Genomic DNA, 22606 nt, shown 5'->3' with positions numbered 1-22606 from the left:
TTAGTAAACAAAATATTTCTTTAATTTCATAATGTATTAAATGTTAAGTATCAGTTTGACTCAACTAATTTTAAGAAAGTTAAAATGCAAGTAATGAGGTGCATGCATATGGTCAGTATGATGTCACAACCATGTCTTTCATAGTCTTATCTTTGTTACTTGAACTTAATTCCATTTGTTATAAAATCTAACATATGAAACCACCTACTTTTACACCGTACTGATATCTTAGAAAAATATTTCTCTTTTATCATGTGTTATTGCTGTAAAATGTTAAGGATCAGTTTCACATTTTTAATTTTTTGTCTTCTATTTCGACTGTTTGAGTCTAGGGCTTAAAAAATGTGATGCATGGCTAGGGAAGAGTCATAACCATATTGCACAACGTTACCTTTGTTAAGAACAAAATGTGAAAATGATCCCATTTGTTTGAACATCACTTCACACTAATGACTTGATAAAGCTGGATCACTGTATCTGTTAGTGGGAAAGCAGTCAATTGTAAGAAATGTATGACACCAAGCCAGGTTAACACTTTATTTCTTTTCACATCAAGCAGTCTATCTTGGTGATACAGTTGTATTGGCATGTTAAAGAGGTTGACAAATTAATAGTGTAGCTTTTATATAAGAGTCAGTAAAATGTTTAAGCAGGTTGAAGCGAATTTATGAAGGACTTTTGAAAGGGAGTTAATTCCTGTGTAGCATAATCATACATAGTTGAGCCTCTTAAAGAATAACAATACAACTGTATATATAAGATATGATGCTTGAGTGGAAAAGCCTTATAGCACTGGACAAAGACTTGATATAAGCAGCTTTATTTTATTTTATTTTTCTAATTTTACTTGCCAAAAGCAAATAAAGACTTGTAGAATTTAACTAGACGCTTGAATGACAAAATTTGATTTTATCTATTTACCTCATTACACTGAAAGTTGAGCAGCTAGGTGGTGCATACCTGGCTAATGGTTATCTCACTTTAATGTTTGACTTTTACAGTTTGTAAGGTTAGAAATTTTCACATGCAGGAAAGCCAAAATCTTTCTTGTATTGACCCATTTAATGATATGTAATATGGATTGGTTTTTATTTTTTGGCTTATGAAAAAAAAAAGAAACAAACAGAAGGTGCAAATTTCTAAACTTGTCTTCTTTTTTACTAACAAGCCTTTTTTTCTGTGCAGTAGGTTTTCTACACTTAACTCCAGCAGGAAAGATTGTATTTGCTGTATCCGGCTCTTTGTAGGGTGCTTGTGGCGTTATGTGCGTGGCAGCATGTCCATTGCGAGCGCACTACCTCCTATCTGTGATCCGCGGGACGGACATTTACTTGTGGACGGAGCTTACGTAGATAACGTCCCAGGTAAACAACTAAAATGCATGCTGTGTACAAACATGCGGTGCATGCTCTGGTAGGCAATGTGCATGTGCGCACTGGTGCCGTGGTGCATTCACCACTGTGTTATGTTGACTGAGGATTGTGTTTTTACAGGCTCCTTGTGGAGATACATCAGGGCCAGCATGTCACTGGCTGGCTACTTCCCTCCTCTGTGTGATCCCCAGGACGGACATCTTATTTTAGATGGCGGTTATTGCAACAACTTACCAGGTATTTTGTGTGTTGAGACCCAGTAGTCTAAGGGAGAGGAATTTTCCCTTTCTTTTTCTAGGGTCCCTGTGGCGCTATGTACGTTCTAGCATGTCCCTCGCGGGATATATGCCGCCATTGTGTGATCCCATGGACGGTCACTTACTGATGGACGGAGGATATGTTAATAATTTACCAGGTACATACTGGACATCAGCTTTAACATGGTCATCTCTATTGTGATATGGCCATCTGTAATGTGACCAGTGTATATTGTTGATATTTTGACTTAGATAGTGCTGTAGCTACAAATTTTCTTAATTTTATTATTCAGACTTATAACATGGAAATAATCTGGCATTTCAATCTAAAATGATAAACTTTTAACTGAAAAATTAAATAGTAATTTGAAATGTTTCCTCTGGCTAACTGGTTTGTTCCTGAAGTAACTTAACTTCCAAGTTATACTTCTTTTGATAAACTGCATAATTGAGCATCATCTGTATTTCCTCAATCTAAATTTTAAGCACTGTTAAGATTTTACTTTTTGTTTTAATATGCTTTATGATCTGTGGTGAAATGTTTGTGACTTGTTATGTACAATATTTTCATTTACATATCTTGTAGTGTTTTAGATTTGAATATATATATATATATATATATATATATATATATATATATATATATATATACCATTTCTGAATTGAGGACTTCTTTGGGTTTTAAAGCACTTTTTGAGACTTTGACTGTTGTTCTCTTGAAGGATTTGTTTTTTTTATATAAATAAAGCAAGATTGTTCTTTGTAAAGGGTAATCACAAAGTCTTTTCAAAAAGTTAATCTTGTTGCAATGTCCACAGCGAACATTTCATCCATCTTACCATGTATTTCCATTGATTATTATGGGATGAGAAATGATTAAAAAAACTTTATTTGTATGCCATCCTTTCTTTATTATTGAGGAAAACAGTTTAAATTTTTTTTTGCAGGTGTAGTATAATGTTTAATCAAAGAAAAACATTGATTATCAGTTACAGATGACAAATTGGAAAATGTTAAAAATGTAGTATTTGTAAACTTCATACGTAGTATTTTTAAACCTCAGACCTCTGAGTGAATGGGAAATTCAAGCACTTCAATAATAACATTTAATCAATTTAGTATGCACCATGTCATCTACGACTACTCTGAATGGTTTCTTTTTATTTATGCAGCTGATGTCATGAAAACCATGGGTGCTCAAACAATATTTGCCATAGACGTAGGCAGCCAGGATGAGACAAACCTCACCAACTATGGCGACAAGTTGTCTGGATGGTGGTTGCTGTGGAAACGCTGGAATCCATGGGCAGAACCTGTCAAAGTGAGTGAAGAGAGCCAAGCTTGGACTAAACTATGTTAGAAGTCAGCGAAACTGGTTCCTTTTTGTTTATCAAAAGTTTCTATTTAAAAATACATTTGGTTATGTTAAAAATGTCAGAGGATTCTTGACTGGCAAAAAATCATATTCCATTAAACATCTTATACATTCTTCTTGAATGTTGCTCTTGCAGACAAAAGTCAAAGAAATTAAGAAGCTTTGATTGCGAGTCTACTTTCTAACCCCCCCCCCCCCCCACCCCACCCCCTACCCCTTTATGAGACCAATTTCCTACCTAAGAGATGATGGTCACTTTTTCTCCTCATATCTTTGCTTAGCTTCCATTTGCGAAAGTTCACTTTTCACACTTATTTCTTTTTCAAGGTGCCAAACATGAGTGACGTCCAGTCCCGCCTTGCCTATGTGTCATGTGTGCGTCAGATGGAGATGGTGACAAACAGTGGAATGTGTGAGTACCTGCGGCCACCCATTGACAAGTATGGCACACTGCAGTTTGGAAGCTTTGATGAGATTTATGTAAGTGTCCAAATCACAACTAATCACAACACCATTAGTGGTGATGAAAGATTTGTATGTAACTGACTCAGAGTATCAAGTACTTCTGTTTGAAAGTACTGTAATATAAAAGAATATTTATAATAGAAATTTTGTATGTATATATTTTTGTCAGAAATTATAAGAACGATGATTTAAACAAAAACCATTAGTTTGAACAGAATTTTGATTTATTTTGTAAGTTCTTTACACAGTATTTAAACATATAATAATAATAATAATATTTTAGTAATAATAACAATGAAGTGTAGCCAGTGAACATTGTTTGTACATAGGATGTGGGTTACAACCATGGTAAGGTGTTCTTCTCTGCAATGGCCAAGGGAGATGCTATCAACGAACTCTTCAAAGAGAAATCTAAAGATAGAGTAAAACCTAAAATACATCAGGTTAGTATTAAACAACAATCTTCATCTTTGACAGTTTTTGTTTTCTTTTACTTTAACACTTTGAACAATTCATTTATGTATAGTCATATTCATAAAATCTTTACTGGTGTGGTGTTTATGAAATGTCTTTACTTCTAATTTTTTGGTGAGGTTGGCTGTGCTCATGTGCACATGGAACCTTTTTAGAATACTTTATCTTCATTATTGTCACCCAATTGCAGTGCACTGCAGTCTTGATTAAGCAATTCAAACATATTAACGAAACAAGACCTTGGCCTCTCTTGATGTAAGCCCCCTTCAAAACACACCTCTATTCCTTGCACTTGTGTCCAACACTTGTGTCTCAAGCAGTTTATAGAAAATGATGAAAAACATTGTTTTTATTTTAAGTGTTTTACACCACTCAATGCAACCTTCACTGACCTGGCAGAGCTTGTGTCTAGGATTGAAGAACCACCAAAATTTTACACTCCCAGTGATGAAACAGGTAACATAAGCTTCGATTTACTGTTTTTATGACACACTATCAGATGCTGTCATTAGTCTTTCCAATCTTGAAGAACAACTTTCCAGAAAACAAACTTGCTCTGTGTATGTGTGTGTTTGTGTGTGTAAGTGTGCACGTGCAGTGTGAATGTATAGGTGTATGTAGATGGATATGGGCATACAAGTGTATGTGTACTTGTTTGGGTTCATATGAAAGCAAAACCTAGTTTAAAACTAGAGGATCAGAGAGGCGATACCGCCTCCGGATATTGTACCACCAGCTGGAGTAAGCGCATTCGTATGGACCCCCCCTCCAAAAAGGGACACCATCACCAGTCTTGTGCTTGACAAGCTCTATAAGATGCAATCAATAAGAGTTCTCAAAATATGCAAAAAAATATAACTAAAAATGGTACAATCAAGCAGATTTTCAAATTGACTTGCATTTTCCTACCCTTGATCACTCCTGTATTCTCTAGACAAAAGGCCTATTGGTTTTCCTTGAAAAGTGTTGTCAATGGTGCATATATGCTGACAAAAGAGAAAACCTAGGGGCAACAAGGGGCACATCTCTGCTAGTTTTAAAGATATGAGAGGCAAGAAAATATGCAAAGCTCAGTTCATGGTGAAAAAGTAGGTCAAAGGTCAATTTCAATATCATAGTATATGAATTTCTATTCAAGTTCAATAGCAACCATGGGCATTTCTTTGCCAATTTTGCAGATTTAAAGGCCCGAAAACATGCAAAAAGCAGTTCATCATAAAAAGTAGATCAAAGATCAATTCCAAGGTCACAGATTGCTAGTGTATTACTTCCTATTCAAGTTCAATAGTAACTATGGACCTATATCTGCCAGTTTTGATGATAAAACGGAAAGAAAATTTGCAAAGTTCAATTCATAATGAAAAGTAGGTCAAAGGTCAATTTCAAGGTCACACTTAGATTGCCAGTATATGACTTCCTATTCAAGTTCAATAGTAACTATGGACCTATTTCTGCCAGTTTTAGAGATAAAAGGGAACAAAAATTTGCAAAGTTCAGTTCATGGTAAAAAGTAGGTCAAAGGTCAAATTTAAGGTCACAGTAAATTGCCAGTATATGACTTCCTATTCAAGTTCAAAAGTAACTATGAACCTATCTCTGCCAGTTTTGGAGATAAAAGGGAACGAAAATTTGCAAAGTTCAATTCATGGTGAAAAGTAGGTCAAAGGTCAATTTAAAGGTCACTGTTAAATTGCCAGTATGTGACTTCCTATTCAATTTTAATAGTAACTATTGACCTATCTCTGCCAGTTTTGGAGATAAAAGGGAACAAAAATTTGCAAAGTTCAGTTCATGGTGAAAAGTAGGTCAAAGGTCAATTTAAAGGTCACATTTAGAATGCCAGTAAATGACTTCCTATTCAACTTAAATAATAACTATTGACCTATCTCTGCCAGTTTTGGAGATATAAGGGACTAAATGTTACAATTCCGAGTTACAATAATGTGTCACCATAATGTACTCTTTAATACAGCATAATACAAAAATCGTATGAAATACAAAACAAGGCAGCAAAGCTGTCAAATGTACAGACAAAAAACAGAAAATAAAGATGCAAAAAAGGTCATTTTGTCAATTTTGATGCATTAATAAATAATGCTTATAATAGCACTGCCAGTCAACACTGAATTTTAATCATACACAACAGGTAACATGGTCAATAACAGGAGCGGACCCTGAGATATTTTCTGACAGTATTCCAAAGTATCTATGTTGATTCATCCTCCACTTTGATGGTCTTCCAACAGAAAAAAATAGATACCAGTCAATATAAACTTAATAACTTGACTGTCTTCCGGAAGACCCAGAAGATGGTCTCAATCCACCCCTTCAATAAGATTACAGTTTCAGGTCCATGAGAGACCAAAGTCGCACGATGAAAGTCTCAATATTTGAAAAATGATGACAGTGCATAAAATAATATTACATAATGTTTAAAGACATAAAAACAATACAACTGCTTCTGTGGAAATACGGAAAATTTTGCAGAGCCTCGAGCGGATTTGAGTTTAAAGTCACAAATGCAAGTGTTTGAGAAAAAATTATAAAGGAAAACATAACAAAACTAGAAAAGCACTCCGAGAGTGCAGACCTCTGCCAAGGCAGCAATTGTTGATTATTATTGATTGATAATTGAGCCAAACCACCACCAAAAACTAATCATTGGCCCACTTCTGACAGTTCCTGAAAATTTCAGCGAAATTGGTCTATAACTTTTTGAGTAATGTTGATGACAGACAAACAGGGGTGAAAATATAACCTCCTTTGCAGAGCCTGAGGTAAATATAATTCCAATGATGCTGCTATTCAAACTTTTCATCTTTGTGTTTGATATATATATATATATATATATATATATATATATATATATAATTACCTGAATAATTTACCTCCATAATTATCACTGCTTCCTTATTATTAATCTAGCAGAGAGCTTAACCTTTGGGAGTTTACAGGGAGATATCAACAAGTGTGCTTTATGTAATCTCATTTAATGGCCTATTAATAATCAATTAGGCAAATGACATTATAACTCAGAGCTCAGCTAAGTGATACCCAAGGGAAATTTACAGACTGACCCTCTCAAAGGCCTTTTAGGCCCATAAGTCACATCTTAAGAAAAGCACAAAACAAAATAGGAGACTACCAATTCTGATGCATTAATACATTATGTTTAACTGCACAGTCAACATCAAATTTTAATTATGTACAACAGGTAACACCAACTAAAGTAGGAGCATAAGGCTTCAGGCCCATCAAAGTTCAAGTTTATACTAAGAAAGTGCCAGAATGAGAAAAATGAAAATTTCACACAAAACTGCATAAATTATTCAATAATAAACAATAACCCAATTGACCTGGCTTTCTAATTTGAACTGCATGCCAATCCTTGAAATCATACTTGGAAGTTAAAAATAATAATAAGTAACACAATTTTCTTTTCATAATGTTTGCAGTAGCAGCGCAGAAAGATTGTTGTCAATTTTGATGTAACATTACATAATAAATTGTAGAATAATTATCACCAATTTTTGATTATTGACTATAAATAGCATGGACATGTAGAAAATTTGATTACCATTCGCCTTCATATCCATGGGAGCTCCAAGTCCCACTATGAATATGCCAAAAAGATAATGAATATTTCACTCAAATGTATAACTTCCAGAAAAAGAAGCAAATTTCCAACTCAGGCTGCATTTTAGTTCAGTGTTTCTTTTTTAAAGGTTTGACAGTCATGAGTAACACAGTTTTTTTATAATGGTCATCATGGCAGCAGCATCAAAAATTGTGTTTTCTTCTATTTTGATGCAACATTACATAATGCTTTACAGCAAAATGACCATCTATATTTTAATAATAGAATATTAGTAACATGGACATTTAGAAAATGTGACAAGCAAAGGTCTTCAAGATCATGGAACTTCAAAGTCACACCTTGAAAATGCCAACATGTGAAAAATTAAATTTTCACAAAAAACTGTTTAACTGCCAAAATATATATCAGTCATTCTTTGCTAGTGGTGCACTGCGGGGGGGGGGGGGGGGGGGGCCATAACAAGAATGTAATTTGAATTTAGATAGCCAACCAAATTCTCATGACATCGTTGTGTATGTTTCAATAACAAATCAAAGAAGCTGCATGAGCAAGGGGGATGCTGTTATAAAAGCAAAATAAGAGAAAAAGCAGAAAATATATCGAATTTACCCTCAAAATAGCGTCCTTTTTTGTGGAATTTTGACCCTACCTCTATTTAAGAACAGTTTGTTTAGGGTTTGAAGGGATTATTGAAGCAGGAAATACATCTACTGCAAGAAGATATAATAAACAGAATGTGCAAATAGTTATTTAAATAAAAATTTATTTGAAGTCACTGAAAAATGATCACAAAATTAGCGTAATTTACGATACATGCGGTGTCCCACCCCGATGAAAATTTCATCTAATCCTATCTTTCCGTATTAAAACTGTTCAATCGTCCAAAGTAGTAGGTCGGTTAGTTTGAGTCACAAAGTCCATGATAATATCAGTTTTCTTAAGAATTTCACATTTCTTGCTCAACATGTTGATTTTTCTACACCCCGTCCCAATGTAACGTTCGTTACGCTGAAACTTCAGAGATCGATTTTTATCAGACGACTTTAAAATGCCGCGTGAAAATTATACATCAATAGCGATCTTCTTCCATACTCACTAACTGATGACGTCTCACACACGAATGGCTTCTTTTGCACACTAAAAAAACCAGCTCAAACTGGCGGGTGCCCCATTCTGATACGTGTAATGCAGTGACGCTTTCTTGATCGGATGCAGGGCACAGGTGTAATTCCCTCGATTTAACTGCCACAGGACTGTTTATAGGGATCTTCTTTGTATGAAGGTGAGAAATACTGAGTTTCGTTTCATTTTTCTTCAATTGTTTCAACATATATGTGTAGGCCCTACCGATTGATTATTACCATTCGATAAGTATAGGGCGACTTCGTCTGAACTTTCGTTTTGCGTCTGTGTCACATGGGGGACTAAAGTTCATATTGAACATGGTAACGCGGCGACACCGTATTCATGTTCTCTTGTTCTCGAAAACTCAATCATTGAAATTGAATGACTTTTTTTAGTTTTGTCTTGATTTAACTGCTACACTGTATTCAGTGCGTTTAAAATTTAACCGTCTGTAAAAACAGCAATAATGGATTACTCGCAACACTTACGTTATGCAATGAAGCACCGAAAATGGGTGAAGAAAATGTGTGTCAGTAATGGGTGTTTGCCACTCATAATGCACTGTACTTTGTTTGAATAAGCAATAAACTATTTGTGGTCATAGGTTATCCATGATTTTTGATTTTTTTCAGAATCCCAAGAGTGGATGCCTTGGTGAGCACAGAGCAGATATCACCAGGAAGAATGTTATAATACTGAACTTTGTGTTACACTGGACTTCATTTTGTTAAATTTTGTATTTAACTGAACTTTATTGTGTTAAAATAATAAAAAATAATAATAATTCCGATAAAGAACTACAATCTAGAACATTCTTTAGATCAACTTTGTTCAGTGTGTGTCCCACGTGACAGAGTTACAGTAAACAAAATATGTGCATTATTCCTCTGTGTTTGCCAATTCCATTTTCAAAGCATGTGAGAGTGATGTTCCCCTCATGATTGAAGTGTATGTGGATAATAGCAAAAATATTTTATTATTTACATGATTATAAAAAGTTTTTGTACCTGCGACACTAACATTACCGTGACCCACATATTCACCATTTTTATTAATTATGAAATGTGGATTAAATTCTTCAAAACCAATTTTAAAGCATTGAGACAACACCCCCTTATGATTTAAACTAAAACTAAAAACATTCCATTAGATTTTCATTAGTTTTAGTGCCAAATATATCTCCCATGTAACGCGTCTTGGATTTGGAAGGTATAGCTGTTCAACTCTCTTGTGTGCCCTGACAAGGGCATCTGCTGTTTCCCTTTTGATGAAATGATAAACTGTGATGGTGTAGCTATCACATTGCAAAATTACAGCTTCCCAGAGAAAGTTTGAAATTTTCGGTCAAATTCAACATTTTGTAACCACTAGCAAAGAATGACTGATATATATATATATATATATATATATATATATATATATATATATATATATCAAACAGACTGCATTGCCTACTGAAGCTGTATTATAGTCCCATGTTTCTTTCCTGTAAGTTTGAGAACAGTAAGTGACATGATTTTCCTTAAATGGTCATCAAGGGAGCAGTGCCCAAAATAGGGGTTTCTTCAAATTTTGATGCAATATTACATAATTTTTAACAGCTTAATGACCATCAATTTTTAATAATAAATTATATGTATCACAGATATTCAGAAAATGTGACTAGCAAAGGTCTTCAGGCCCATGGAACTTCAAAGTCACATCTTGAAAATGCCAAAATGTAAACAAGACAGCACTATTCTGAAATGGGTTCATTTCTATTTTTAACACTTTTTGAACATAAAACAAAATAAACATTTTACTGCCATTTTTATATGACCAACTAAAAAAATTGATGAGATGGGAAAAGTATCAAAAGAACAGTGTTAAATGTCAGATTTCCTCCATTCTGAGATTCTGAACATAGTGGATGATTGAATCTGACAAACTGCAATGATATGAGTTTATTTCCATTTTTGACACTTTATTATACAGTACACAATATCAAGTTTACCATCATTTTTACATAATCAACTAACAATGTTGTAAAGATGCAGGAAATATCAAACAAACACTTTTACGTATCTTATTAGTTAAATAAAGAGACTGTTAACATGCTTAAGAATTGAATCTGAGGAAATGTGAAAAAAAAAAACAGCATAACTTCTAAAATAATAGCCCGATTATGCTGATTTTCGAACTCAACCTGCTTTTTGGTAAGATTGACTACTCCTGTAAGTATTATGACAATTGGCCTATCTGTTTTTCTTATATTGTGTTATCAGTGTTGCATATATGTTGGAAAAAGTGAAAAAAAAACAGCTAAACTTCCATAAAAATGACCCGATCATGCTGATTTTCGAACTTGACCGGCGTATTATGAATATTCATCAGTTCTGAAACTTTCAAGCCAAAAGGTAAAATGGTGTTCCACTTATCATGTTTACGGTGTTGCATATATGCTGAAAAAAGTGAAAAAAAAGCATAAATTCCCTACAAATAGCCCGATCATGCTGATTTTCGAACTTGACCGGCGTATTATGAATATTCATCAGTTCTGTATGTTTCAAACCAAAAGGTAAAACGGTTTTCCACTTATCGTGTTTACGGTGTTGCATATATACTGAAAAAAGTGAAAAAAAAGCATAAATTCCCTACAAATAGCCCGATCATGCTGATTTTCGAACTTGACCGGCGTATTATGAATATTCATCAGTTCTGTAACTTTCAAGCCAAAAGGTAAAACAGTTTTTCACTTATCGTGTTTACGGTGAAAGTGCACGCCAACGGCGACGGCGACAGCGACGGCGACGACAGACGCAGATGATGGCAATATGTACAGACACATCTGTGTCTGTACATAAAAACGGAGACCACCTTCAATGTTGGGCTTTACATGCTCTACAAAATGCAAAAAAGAACGGGTCGCTAGCATTAATGGTTCCCGAATTAGAGACAGTTTTCAGTTTCAGTATCTTATGGCCGCTTCTCCCGTGAAAATGCACCGATTGACCCCAAATTCACGGAGATGAAAGATGACCCAAAGGGTAACACTTTCCAATAATATCATTGGTTAAGTCTTTGTAGTGTCTGAATAACAGCGCAAATAATATTTTTTCATAAAAAAATTCATTTTTTTGAAAATTTTGGCCCGTTTGACCTTGAAATAAAGGTCAAAGGTCAAATCCAAGGGCATATTTGAAATCTACACATATGACTTTTGAAAAGCCGTCTGTAGAAATTTTTCCCATAATTCCTTCCGTAGGGTAGATAATTGGCATTGAATTTTCAAAAATTTTGACAAGGGTGCATTTCAACGAGCGTCACGCCCAGGTTAATGCACCGACTGAGACAAAAAAAACCTGGGGGTTCAAGTTGAGGTTATATGTGACCTAAATCCAAAAGATGGGGACAGGGGTCTTTGCGGTCTAGGAGGAGAAGCGGTAACGGTGACTTGTATCCGGCGCCAGTACGCGGAGCCGGCGGAGCTTACGGAGCCGGCGGAGCCAACGGAGCCGGCACAGCCGGACGAGACGGGTCGGGACTAAAACCATGAGTACCGCCAGCGTACACGCTGGTGGTACTAATTAATGTGATCTATGGTAGTGCTTACTTGCATGTGGATGTGATTTGAACATGTACATGTTAAATCATTTATACTTGTCGGTATAGTTATGTAGTGATTGTGTACTTTAAAGTACATCTTATTGTTGTAGATTCTGAAGACATGGATGAGGATGGCGATGACATAATAGAGGTTGTGGAGGAGGGAGAGGATGAGGATGGAGAAGAGTATGAAGATGAGGAAGAAGAGGAGGAGAAGGACAGAATGGAACCTCAGCAACTTACAACCTCAGCGTCTGCTGGGAGACTTAAACCAAAGCATTCTCCTGGTCACAGGGTATGTGCATCAACCCGGGTGTCCATACACTTCTTCTGAATGGAGCTATCTTGTAGATTAATTTTGTACCTTATGATTATTGCATGTTAACGGTGTGATTAAGTGAAGAAACAAAGCTGTTTTTTAAAGTGTTAACACATTTTTATGCAAGTGGTAACTTAGTGTTTATTTAATATAAAAGTTAAACTGTGGCTAATCAAAGCAGAAAAAAAAATGCCCAGTTGTTTCAACTTTTGTCTTTATCTTATTTTTTCTGCACAGGTGAGTCAGGGTCTAAGAAAAAGAAACCATCCAGCGTCGAGACTATCTTCATCAGCCACAAAAGTCAAGACTGTTCGCAAGGACTGATCTTAAGAAATCTCACTAGACCGTGTCAGCCTTTATAAACATCTGAAGGAATCTTGGGGTAAAAACCAGGGGCCACAGAAACACTGGCTATTGCAAGGCCATGTAAAAATCTGTGGTTGGATGACTGTGGAAATAGACATTTCTTGTATGCACAGAGCCTGTGGTTTTTGACAGTTGGCAGAGTACTTTACTCATTTCCAAAGAAACAATGGCCAGTAATGCACACCAAGTTTGAACTGTAATAAAGGATAAAAACAAGTAATTTTCAATGCAAGTTTGTAAGTCTAGGAGGATTGTTACCCAGATGAATATGCCAAGAACCTGTGAGAAGAGTGGTCAGCAGTCAGCTACAAATAATATACTAATACTAAGCATTAGTATTTTGAAATGATTGGCCTGACAACTGTTTATTGAAGTTGAGCACCTGGACTGCTACATTCTAGAAATACATTGACATCTATCACTATGTCTGTATGATGCTCCACAAAGCCTGCACATGTGCACAAGCTCATATATACTTCTCTATATGTTAATGTATATCTTTATAATGTAATGTACATGTATATGTATATATGGGGAGGCAGAGACACTTCAATGCCATTTTTAGCCACGTAATTGCTTGTTTTCACAATGCTCTGCTGGGCTTGGGTATTTTAAATATTTGTGCATGTTTGAGATACACCCAGTTATACTCTGCACTGTGTGGATTGTGCCTTTGCACTTGTTAAATATAAAGTGCTTGGATTTGATTGCTTATGGTGCAGTGCCAGGTCAGTGGTGTGAGTAGTACATACTACACATCTTGCACTTTTGCCTCATTGAAATCTGTCAAGGGTCTAACACAAGGCCCTCATCATCAGAGATATTACAGGCCGAACACCCGGCTTATCTTCTCCAGATTTGATGCACCAAGCAGTGCACTGTTCATGGTGTACTGTTTGATAATTGTCACACTTGCCAGACAGAGTATGCAGAGACTTGGGCTTATTTTGCACTAAAACATCCATTGTCAAAAGGAATAGAAAGCACTCATGTCAATTATACAGTGTTGCTATTATTAAAAACTTTTTTGTGTGTAAAGGGGCTAGATCTTTGTATTTATGTGTTTTGGTGCTGAAGGTATGCATCAGATCATCACAGTATTACTGTGTGATATGAGAATAACCTATGGAAATTAACACTGTGTGAAGTTGATGCAATTAAGAAATAAAACAAAAGAATCCATCTTTATCAAACATTTTTGGGCAGGAGGCTTAGTCGGAAGATATCTTACTTTAAATTAATCATCAATTCATTTTATGCCGTCTGATGGCAAGGGCACCAACAAATATCTTCCACTGCTCTCACTACTTTTTAAGCTATAAACACTAAATAGCATTGCTTAATTCAACAGATAAAAAAAACTTATAATTCTACTTAAGTATACTTGGTTGTGAAGCACAAATCAAGCAGTCCACTGTTACTGGCAATTTTTTTTAACCTGTTGCACAAAGGGCAAATGCACTTTGTTCAATTTACTCCTTCCAATTTAATGTTGGTTTTATTGCATAAAAAAGACCCCTTGGAGGTAAAGGGTTACTTTTCTCAAGCTAAATTTGACTATTCAGGTATAGTAGTAGTAGTAGTAGTACAAAATTTTGTTTTAAAGAATACATAAAGTTGTATTTTACCAGAAAATGCTGAAAGCTGATACAGATAAACAAGATCCCATTCAAATTTATACTATAAAGTAATGTTTTTTCCTCCTAAAAACCCAAAGATGTGCTCAAGTTTCTTTAAAACAATGTCTACTTATAGAGTTATGTGCATTTTGAAATTTCAGTGTCCCACGAGCCACCTTGGTGGAATAAGGCTATATTTGTTTCAAATATGATAGGAAATCATTCAAGGCAGCTTTCTGTTATTTCAGGCCTGTAGCCAGGGGGGTTCGAAAGAACCAAGGAGTCATAACAGAAGGAGATTACACGCGTGGGGGCGGAGCCCATATTACGGTCTCTCATTGGTCGGAATGAATAGAACCCAGAGAATAATGGATGCCTATCTCTGTTACGCTTAATTGTTACTCTCGTTTAAATCTCGTTTGTTAGTATCTGTGCCTTCGTCTGTTGATTTTTGAGGACCGAAACAGAAACGGAGTCCCAAGTTTCTAAAAAATGAGAGAAATACAGAATTTATATGATATTACGTTGGACAAGGTTTTCAAAAAACAGGTAAGTGCTTTTAAATGCATAACTACACGAAATATGAAGATAAATTGCAACTTTTATGTCGTAGGGTCTCACTGTGTAAGTGTCCAGCTACACGTTGATCTCGCGAGGTGGTGTGTGGAGAATAAATATTGCACGAAAAATATTTTCCACTCATAACAAGTACCTATAAATATAGTATCAGATGAAGAAAGTTTGGTCTTTATACAGTTGCAATTGTTAAGTAATTTGTGGCAATAGCAAAGAATAAAACTTAGGTGCACTTTCAGTAGCCGAATAACAAGCAGATGCTTAAGCCGCCATCTTGTTAATATTTCGAAAAAAAATTACTCCAAAAGACATTTTCCTCCTACTTTTTATGTACAGACACAGATGTGTCTGTACATATTGCCATCACCTGCGTCTGTCGTCGCCGTCGCCGTCGCCGATCATGTCGCCGTCGCTGTCGCAGTCGCCGTGCACTTTCAGCGTTAACACCATAAGTGGAAGACAGTTTTACTTTTTGGCTTCATATTTACAGAGCTGACCTATATTCATAAAACGCAGGTCAAGTTCGAAAATCAGCATGATCGGGCCATTATTGTAGAATTTATGCCGTTTTTTCACTTTTTAGCATATATGCAACACTGTTAACACATTTCAAGGAAAACCGATAGGCCTGTTGTCATGAAACTCACAGGAGTAATCAGTCTTACTAAAACGCAGATCAAGTTCGAAAATCGGCATGATCGGGCCACTATTTTAGTAGTTATGCTGTTTTTTCACTTTTCAACATATATGCAACACTGTTAACACATTTCAAGGAAAACCAATAGACCTGTTGTCATGAAACTCACAGGAGTAATCAATCTTACTAAAATGCAGGTCAATTTCGAAAATCGGCATGATCGGGCCACCATTTTACTAGTTATGCTGTTTTTTACACTTTTCAGCATATATGCAACACTGTAAACACAATATAAGAAAAACAGATGGGCCAATTGTCATGAAAGTCACAGGAGTGGTCAATTTTACAAAAATGCAGGTTGAGTTTGTAAATCAGCATAATCGTGCCATTATTTTAGAAGGTATGCTGTTTTTTCACATTTCCTCAGATTCAATTTTTAGGCATGTTAACAGTCTCATTATTAAACTAATAAGATACGTGAAAGTGTTTGTTTGACATTTCCTGCATCTTTACAACATTGTTAGTTGATTTTGTAAAAATGATGGTAAACATGTTATCGTGTATTGTTTAATCAAGTTTCAAAAATGGAAATAAACTCATATCATTGCAATTTGTCAGATTCAATCATTCACTATGTTCAGAATCTCAGAATGGAAGAAATTGGACATTTAACACTGCTCTATTGATACTTTTCTCATCTTATCAATTTTCTTAGTTGATCATATAAAAATGGCAGTAAACTGTTAATTTTGTTTTAGGTTAAAAATTGTTAAAAATGGGGAAAAAAACATTTCAGAACAGTGCTGTCTTGTTTACATTTTGGCATTTTCAAGTTGTGACTTTAAAGTTCCATGGGCCTGAAGACCTTTGCTAGTCACATTTTCTGAATATCCATGATACTAATATTTTATTATTAAAAATTGATGGTCATTATGCTGTTAAACATTATGTAATATTGCATCAAAATTTGAAAAAAACCTATTTTCGGCACTGCTCCCATGATTACCTTTTAAGAAAAACCATGTCACTTACTGTTCTCAAACTTACAGGAAAGAAACATGGGACTAAAATACAGCTTCAGTAGGCAATGCAATCTGCCAGATAAACAGTTTTTTTTGTGAAAATTTAATTTTTCACATATTGGCATTTTCAAGGTGTGACTTTGAAGTTCCACAGGCTTGAAGACCCAGGCTAGTCACATTTTCTGAAAATCCATGATACATATATTTTGTTATTAAAAATTGATTGTCATTATGCTGTTAACCATTATTTAATATTGCATCAGAATAGAAGAAAACACAATTTTGGGTGCTGCTGCCATGATGACCATTATGGGAAAACCATGTTACTTATGATTGCCAAACTTTCAAAAAAGAAATACAGGACTAAAATGCAGCCTGAGTTGGAAAAGCAGTCTAATTGACTTCTTTTTCTGGAAGTTTTACATTTTCAAAGTGTGAACTTGAACTCCCATGGGCCTGAAGCCTTATGCTTGTTTCACATTTTACTTACATTGGTATTACCTGTTGAGCATAAAATTTGATGTTGAATTTGCAGTTTAACATAATGTACTTTTGCATCAGAATTGACAGTAGCCTATTTTGTTATTTCCTGCTTTTTGTCTGTACATTTGACAGCTTTGCTGCCTTGTTGAAACTTGTGTCACATGACAGTCATAAAATTTAACTAATTGTTATGTTTGCAACACGCTTGAGCAGTATTGTTTTTTTTGCGATTTTACATGTGGTCTAGCTTGGATACGACAATTGACAATTTTCATGAGTTCCGATCAAAAAGTGTTACGCTTGTTACGGCCAAAAGCCTTACCGCTTTTTGTACTTTTCAAATGCAAGATTATAAAAAAATTTGGTGTGTTTAGATTCTTGAACATCTTGGTCGTGGCGTGGTATATATTGCATGGATACTGCTCCAATATTTCTTGAAAAAAATAACCTGATTTGTTCAGAATACCAATTTTTTACTCTAGTGTTATGGGTAAATGTACCATTTTGGCCTTTACCTTTTTCATGTTTAAATCTAAAAAGACTTATCATGACAGTTGGTCATCATTTTTCTTCTCACCATGGTGGGTGGCTTTGGAGTGGTAACTTTGTTGTTAAAGTAAAGTGCTCAGTTTTTTTGACTGGAAAATATTGCCTCCACCCAGCATTTTCCATCATGGCGGTCTAACATGAAGTTTGACTTCATGGCATAGTTATTTTTAACTTATTTAGTCTTCTTTTTACATATATGTGATTTAATTTATATTAAACCTTTGAAAAAAGAACATACATGAATCCTGGTGCTTTTAATTTAAAGTCTACAGGTTTTAAGTTCACCTAGGCTATACCAATTACTTTACCTGTTATCTCACTACACATCTCCCTTTGAGTCAAGGTGTGTAAGACACACCTTATTGTGTAAGACACCTCTATAATTAAGGGGTACTTGCTTCTCTACTTTAATTATACTTCACTAATTTGGCATGTTAGGTGGCAAGCTTGGATGTTTCAGTTCATTTTAAGAAAGAAGCTTTGCCTTGGTGGTTACAAAAGAATAGAACTCTATTAAGGTTTATTCATTACTTGAAAGTAAATATTTCATCTTGATGTGTGGAAACAGAAATTCTCTCAAAATTGAATTTTACATGCATATCTTAACACTTAAGTTTTTTTTTTCTTCTATTATAGATATGGGAGAAGGCTGCATTGAATATATGAATTATGGTCAGGCTGGAAAAAATTTAAAAATGTCAATGAAAAAAGGAGGTCAGCGTGTCTGGGGTAAGTTACTTTTGTCATAATGCCTAAGATGCATTAAACATTCACTAACAACAGTACCCTTTTTAATTTTTTTTCAAAATACAACAACCTTGGACATTTTCCTTTTAGCAACCAGCCTCTCTGAAATCCCCTTTTTGTCCTGTCAGAAGAGTAGGAACCAGGGCAGATTTAAATAATTTCTTGTAATAAGTACAATTTCTTTCAATTTCTTGGGGTTATTAGCTTGTGATTATGAATCTTGATATTCTACATAAATTTAGTTGTAAATTGTTCATTTATGTGGTGAACATTATTTCAGTCAAGTCATAACAAGACACATTAAACTTCACTGCGTAATACCATAACGTCTACATGGAGACTAGTAGTTCATAATGCTATTTTTATGTTTTTTTTTCTAACCTTCAGGTTTCTCTCTTTTCTGAGTGGCATGGCATTGGCAGGCAGAAGAAAAGGCCCTGAAGAAATTCTCACTTGAGTTGTCTTTTTTGGAGAAGAAACTGGATAAGACTGGCCAACAGAGCTTGCATTAAATTAATAGTGTTCCTTCATGACATTTTAAAATATTTTCAGTCACTTAACTGACTCTATACATTTCAAAAGTTGACATAAATTTTATGTTACTGTCACATGGAAAAAAATTTAAAACCTATATATATAATTTGTTGAGTGCCATGGTATAACAGTCTACTTGATTGCCAGTAAAATTTGGACTGTTTCAGTGAAATTTCTTTAAAGCAGTCACTTACTGGCCCAGTTAATTTTTTCAGCTGTAACATGTACTCCAGTTCATTTTATAAATGTTCTTACTAAGTGTTGTCTTGATTTATAATAACCTTTTGAAAATCCCATGTTTTTTATCCTATTTGTAAGAATCAGCCACTTTATCTTCTAGGGTTTTTTTTTTTTTTCATTCAGCCCATTAGATTCTCAGACCTTGCTGGCCTGTGAGTGGAATAGTATCTGGCGCAGACTGGTATCAGCAAGTCAGATAAAAAAGAATATAATTATTTCTATTTGCACGGTTGAAAAAAATTCCAACACAGACTGCATAAAACTGGAACTATAGCAACTTAATCATTCTTATGACTTCATTAATTACTGCTTGTGTGTAAAATTTTGTTTTTGTTCTATTGATATAATAAAATGGTTTTACTCACAGATGCTACTATCATGATGCTTGAGTATAGAGTTGACTTAAAAGATATTTTAAGTTAATATAGTAAATAATAGTTTGAAATTCAAAATTCTCATCTTTATTTGTTTCACTTTAAAGAGCTCAGTTAATGCTAAAATTTCTGATATATTTTGTACATAAATATATTTATGAATGAATAAAAATTATTCTTAATGTTTAGCACTGTGCACTTGTTTACCGACAAATAAGAAATGTTAGTATGTGTCAAAATAATCCTGAAAATAAAAATGGAGATTTCCAAGATAAAGAAATTTATAACGAGTATTTAGTAAACTGACATGTCGTGGCATTACTTAAAGAAATTTAAAACCAGTCACAAAGCTTAGGCACTGTCTCAATGCATATGTTTATGGGACCAAAGGGCAGGGGGGTCCAAACGTTTATGTATTAATATTATGCCCTTCGGCAGTGAGGACAGACGTTCACTTGAATGTCATTTTCACAAACCACAGTTGGGACGTTTTCTTTTGACTTATCCTTGATGATTTTTCACTGTGTTGTGCAAAAGAAAAGCCATCTATCACCGACTCAAAAAAACTCATGGCGACCATCCTCAGTCACCACTTTATAATCGCTTTCTATGATATCGTTCCAGGGGCGGATCCAGAGACATTTTCTGACAGTCTTCCAAATTATCTTTGTTGATTCGCCCTTTATTTTTGACGGTCTTCCGACAGAAAAAATTAGACACCCATCAATGTAAACTTGAAAATCTGACCGTCTTCCAGAAGACCCAGAAGGCGGCCTAAATCCGCCCCTGCGTTCCCTCCCAGCACATCGTCCAAATAACTACCTGTGAAAAAAATCGTCAGCATACAGCGCCGCTTTGACCATATGATGCTGGAGTAACATATTCCCAAGACGGGCCACACTGGCGCTCATTGACACAAGTGGTCAAGCACTGTGAAGTATGATATGATCGGACAAAATCTGACGACATTTACGTACAACCAGGGGTAATCCTAGGGAGATGGTAAAGTCAATGCAGTCCGACATGTTGACCTCGCCGCTTATCTCATATACTAATATTTGCCGGTTGCTAAGATGTACGTGTGACGTCAACTAATAATAACTGTAAATACAGAACGTTTACTTATTTTTTGACCGTCATCTTGATTATTCTAAACCATCTCTTTGCATACTCTTGCTTAATCAGAGGGGCGTCACTAAATACTGAAACGACACACAAATATGTTACCTTAGTAACATCAAAACAGCGTTTGTTTCACTACCATGACCTTAGACACCTTAACACAACAATGTTTACATGCATGTTACTGCAATACATATAATATTGGCAGCTCCTGCATGGGTGGCGATCGACAGGGGTAATACAAGCGAGGGGTGAGAAACGACTATTACCGACGCCACCGAAGTTTAAACTTAGGGTATGTACAAGCAAACCGTGTATAGTGTATACTGAAAACCACAGGAGAAGATCACATATCCAGCGAAAACACGTCCCAGATAGCATGTCGGTGGTGGGCCGACGTTGGGCCGCCGACACCAACTACCTGTACGTCGGCCCATCAACTACAGTAGCGGTTGGGCCGACGTAGGTCCACCGCTTTTATAATTATTTATTTACCTTATTATTCATTAACTAATTGATTTATGAATTATTTGATAATTATAGTATCAATATTATTATCATATAGGCCTAATGGTCAAAACACAATGTAATATTTCAACAGCTAGTTTTTATTCTTCCGTAGGCCTAATATTTATTCCATAAAACACAACAGCGTGGCAAGTTATAATGGACCTTCAGAAAATAAGATAAATATTCAAAATACACGAATTCCATTTCTAACGTATAGAAAAAATAGGTAATGTTCCACTTTGAGATATGGCCTCTAACCCCCCCCCCCCCCCCCCAAGCCATACAAGTTACACTTATCTTTCCTTGCAGTAAGAAACATTTTAATGTAGCCTAACAAAAACATTTATCTTACAAACCTTCAAACAACAGCATATATAAAATACTTAAAGGGATAATAACTCTTTGTTTCGGCCAACATTTTCCTGGCGTAAACAACAATTTTCCCATACTTGCCAATGGTTAATGAATCTATTTTTACATTCAAAGTTAGTCCCTGTTTTTTTTTGTTTTTTTTTTTTTTTTTTGGTTTTTTGTCAAAATCTTTTTAGCGATTTTAACAAAGTATAGCCATCCATGGAGGCCACGTGGTCTAAAGACCAGCTCAGATAGAAAAAAAACAGGTACGACTGACGTTTTTGTGGTAAAACAGAATATATTATATTTCTATGAGTTATTCACAATGTTTTTATTGTGAAATATAGATCTCATACGAGGAGTTATTATCCCTTTAAGTTAACTCCATTCAAGGTAGGCACACCTTGCTGACGAGTAGTGTGACAGGAATGGTAGGCCTTGTCCTAAGAATGGAAGTAGGTCGCAGGTTCTCATAAGCCTAGGTCCCAACTACGTTTTGGACGCACGGTTTTTAGGTTCCTTGCGTCCGTCTAGGACGTAGCTAAATCGCAGGGAGGGAATCAAGTAAAGCCTAGGTCCCAACCGAACGTATGGGCTGCCACGTGTGGTCTACGGCCAAAAAATGGGGAAAACGTGGGAGTTCGTGCGTGAGGAGCACGTCCATCGTGCGACTTCTGTAGGACGCAAACAGCACGTAGAAACTTTTCGACATGATCAACAGCCGCTACGTGCGGTCTAGCTACGTCCTAGCTGGACGCAAGGAACCAAAAAACCGTGCGTCGAAAACGTAGTTGGGACCTAGGCTTAACTTTTCGACATGATCAACAGCCGCTACGTGCGATCTTGCTACGTCCTTGCCGGACGCAAGGAACCTAAAAACCGTGCGTGAAAAACGTAGTCGG

General features: G+C 35.5%; 1 protein-coding gene and 1 long non-coding RNA gene across 6 annotated transcripts in view; both read left to right on the top strand.

The window, feature by feature from the left end:
- Window positions 1–13910, top strand: part of LOC106151821 (patatin-like phospholipase domain-containing protein 7) — a 37934-nt gene extending 24024 nt beyond the window's left edge. For 3 of the 5 annotated variants that reach the window (XM_087008572.1, XM_087008568.1, XM_087008571.1), the window contains 7 exons: window positions 1672–1788; window positions 2803–2951; window positions 3333–3485; window positions 3800–3913; window positions 4304–4400; window positions 12363–12547; window positions 12809–13910. In XM_087008572.1, the coding sequence (XP_086864698.1) occupies window positions 1672–1788; window positions 2803–2951; window positions 3333–3485; window positions 3800–3913; window positions 4304–4400; window positions 12363–12547; window positions 12809–12895 (902 nt within the window). In that variant the 3' untranslated portion in view covers window positions 12896–13910. Of the gene's footprint in view, window positions 1–1247; window positions 1365–1493; window positions 1611–1671; window positions 1789–2802; window positions 2952–3332; window positions 3486–3799; window positions 3914–4303; window positions 4401–12362; window positions 12548–12808 lie in introns of all 5 variants that reach the window. The other 2 variants (XM_087008569.1, XM_087008570.1) reach the window with 2 other exon arrangements.
- A 1060-nt stretch (window positions 13911–14970) lies between these two features.
- Window positions 14971–19713, top strand: LOC147762885 (uncharacterized). Its single transcript, XR_015333609.1, has 3 exons — window positions 14971–15105; window positions 18460–18552; window positions 18958–19713. It is a non-coding gene; the product is annotated as an uncharacterized LOC147762885 (long non-coding RNA).
- The last annotated feature ends 2893 nt before the right edge of the window (window positions 19714–22606 follow it).

Source organism: Lingula anatina, chromosome 3, assembly GCF_051362555.1.
Source record: "Lingula anatina isolate TDL-2025a chromosome 3, LinAna3.0, whole genome shotgun sequence".
Taxonomy (NCBI): Eukaryota; Metazoa; Brachiopoda; class Lingulata; order Lingulida; family Lingulidae; genus Lingula; species Lingula anatina.
This window is presented reverse-complemented; position numbering and strand designations above follow the sequence as displayed.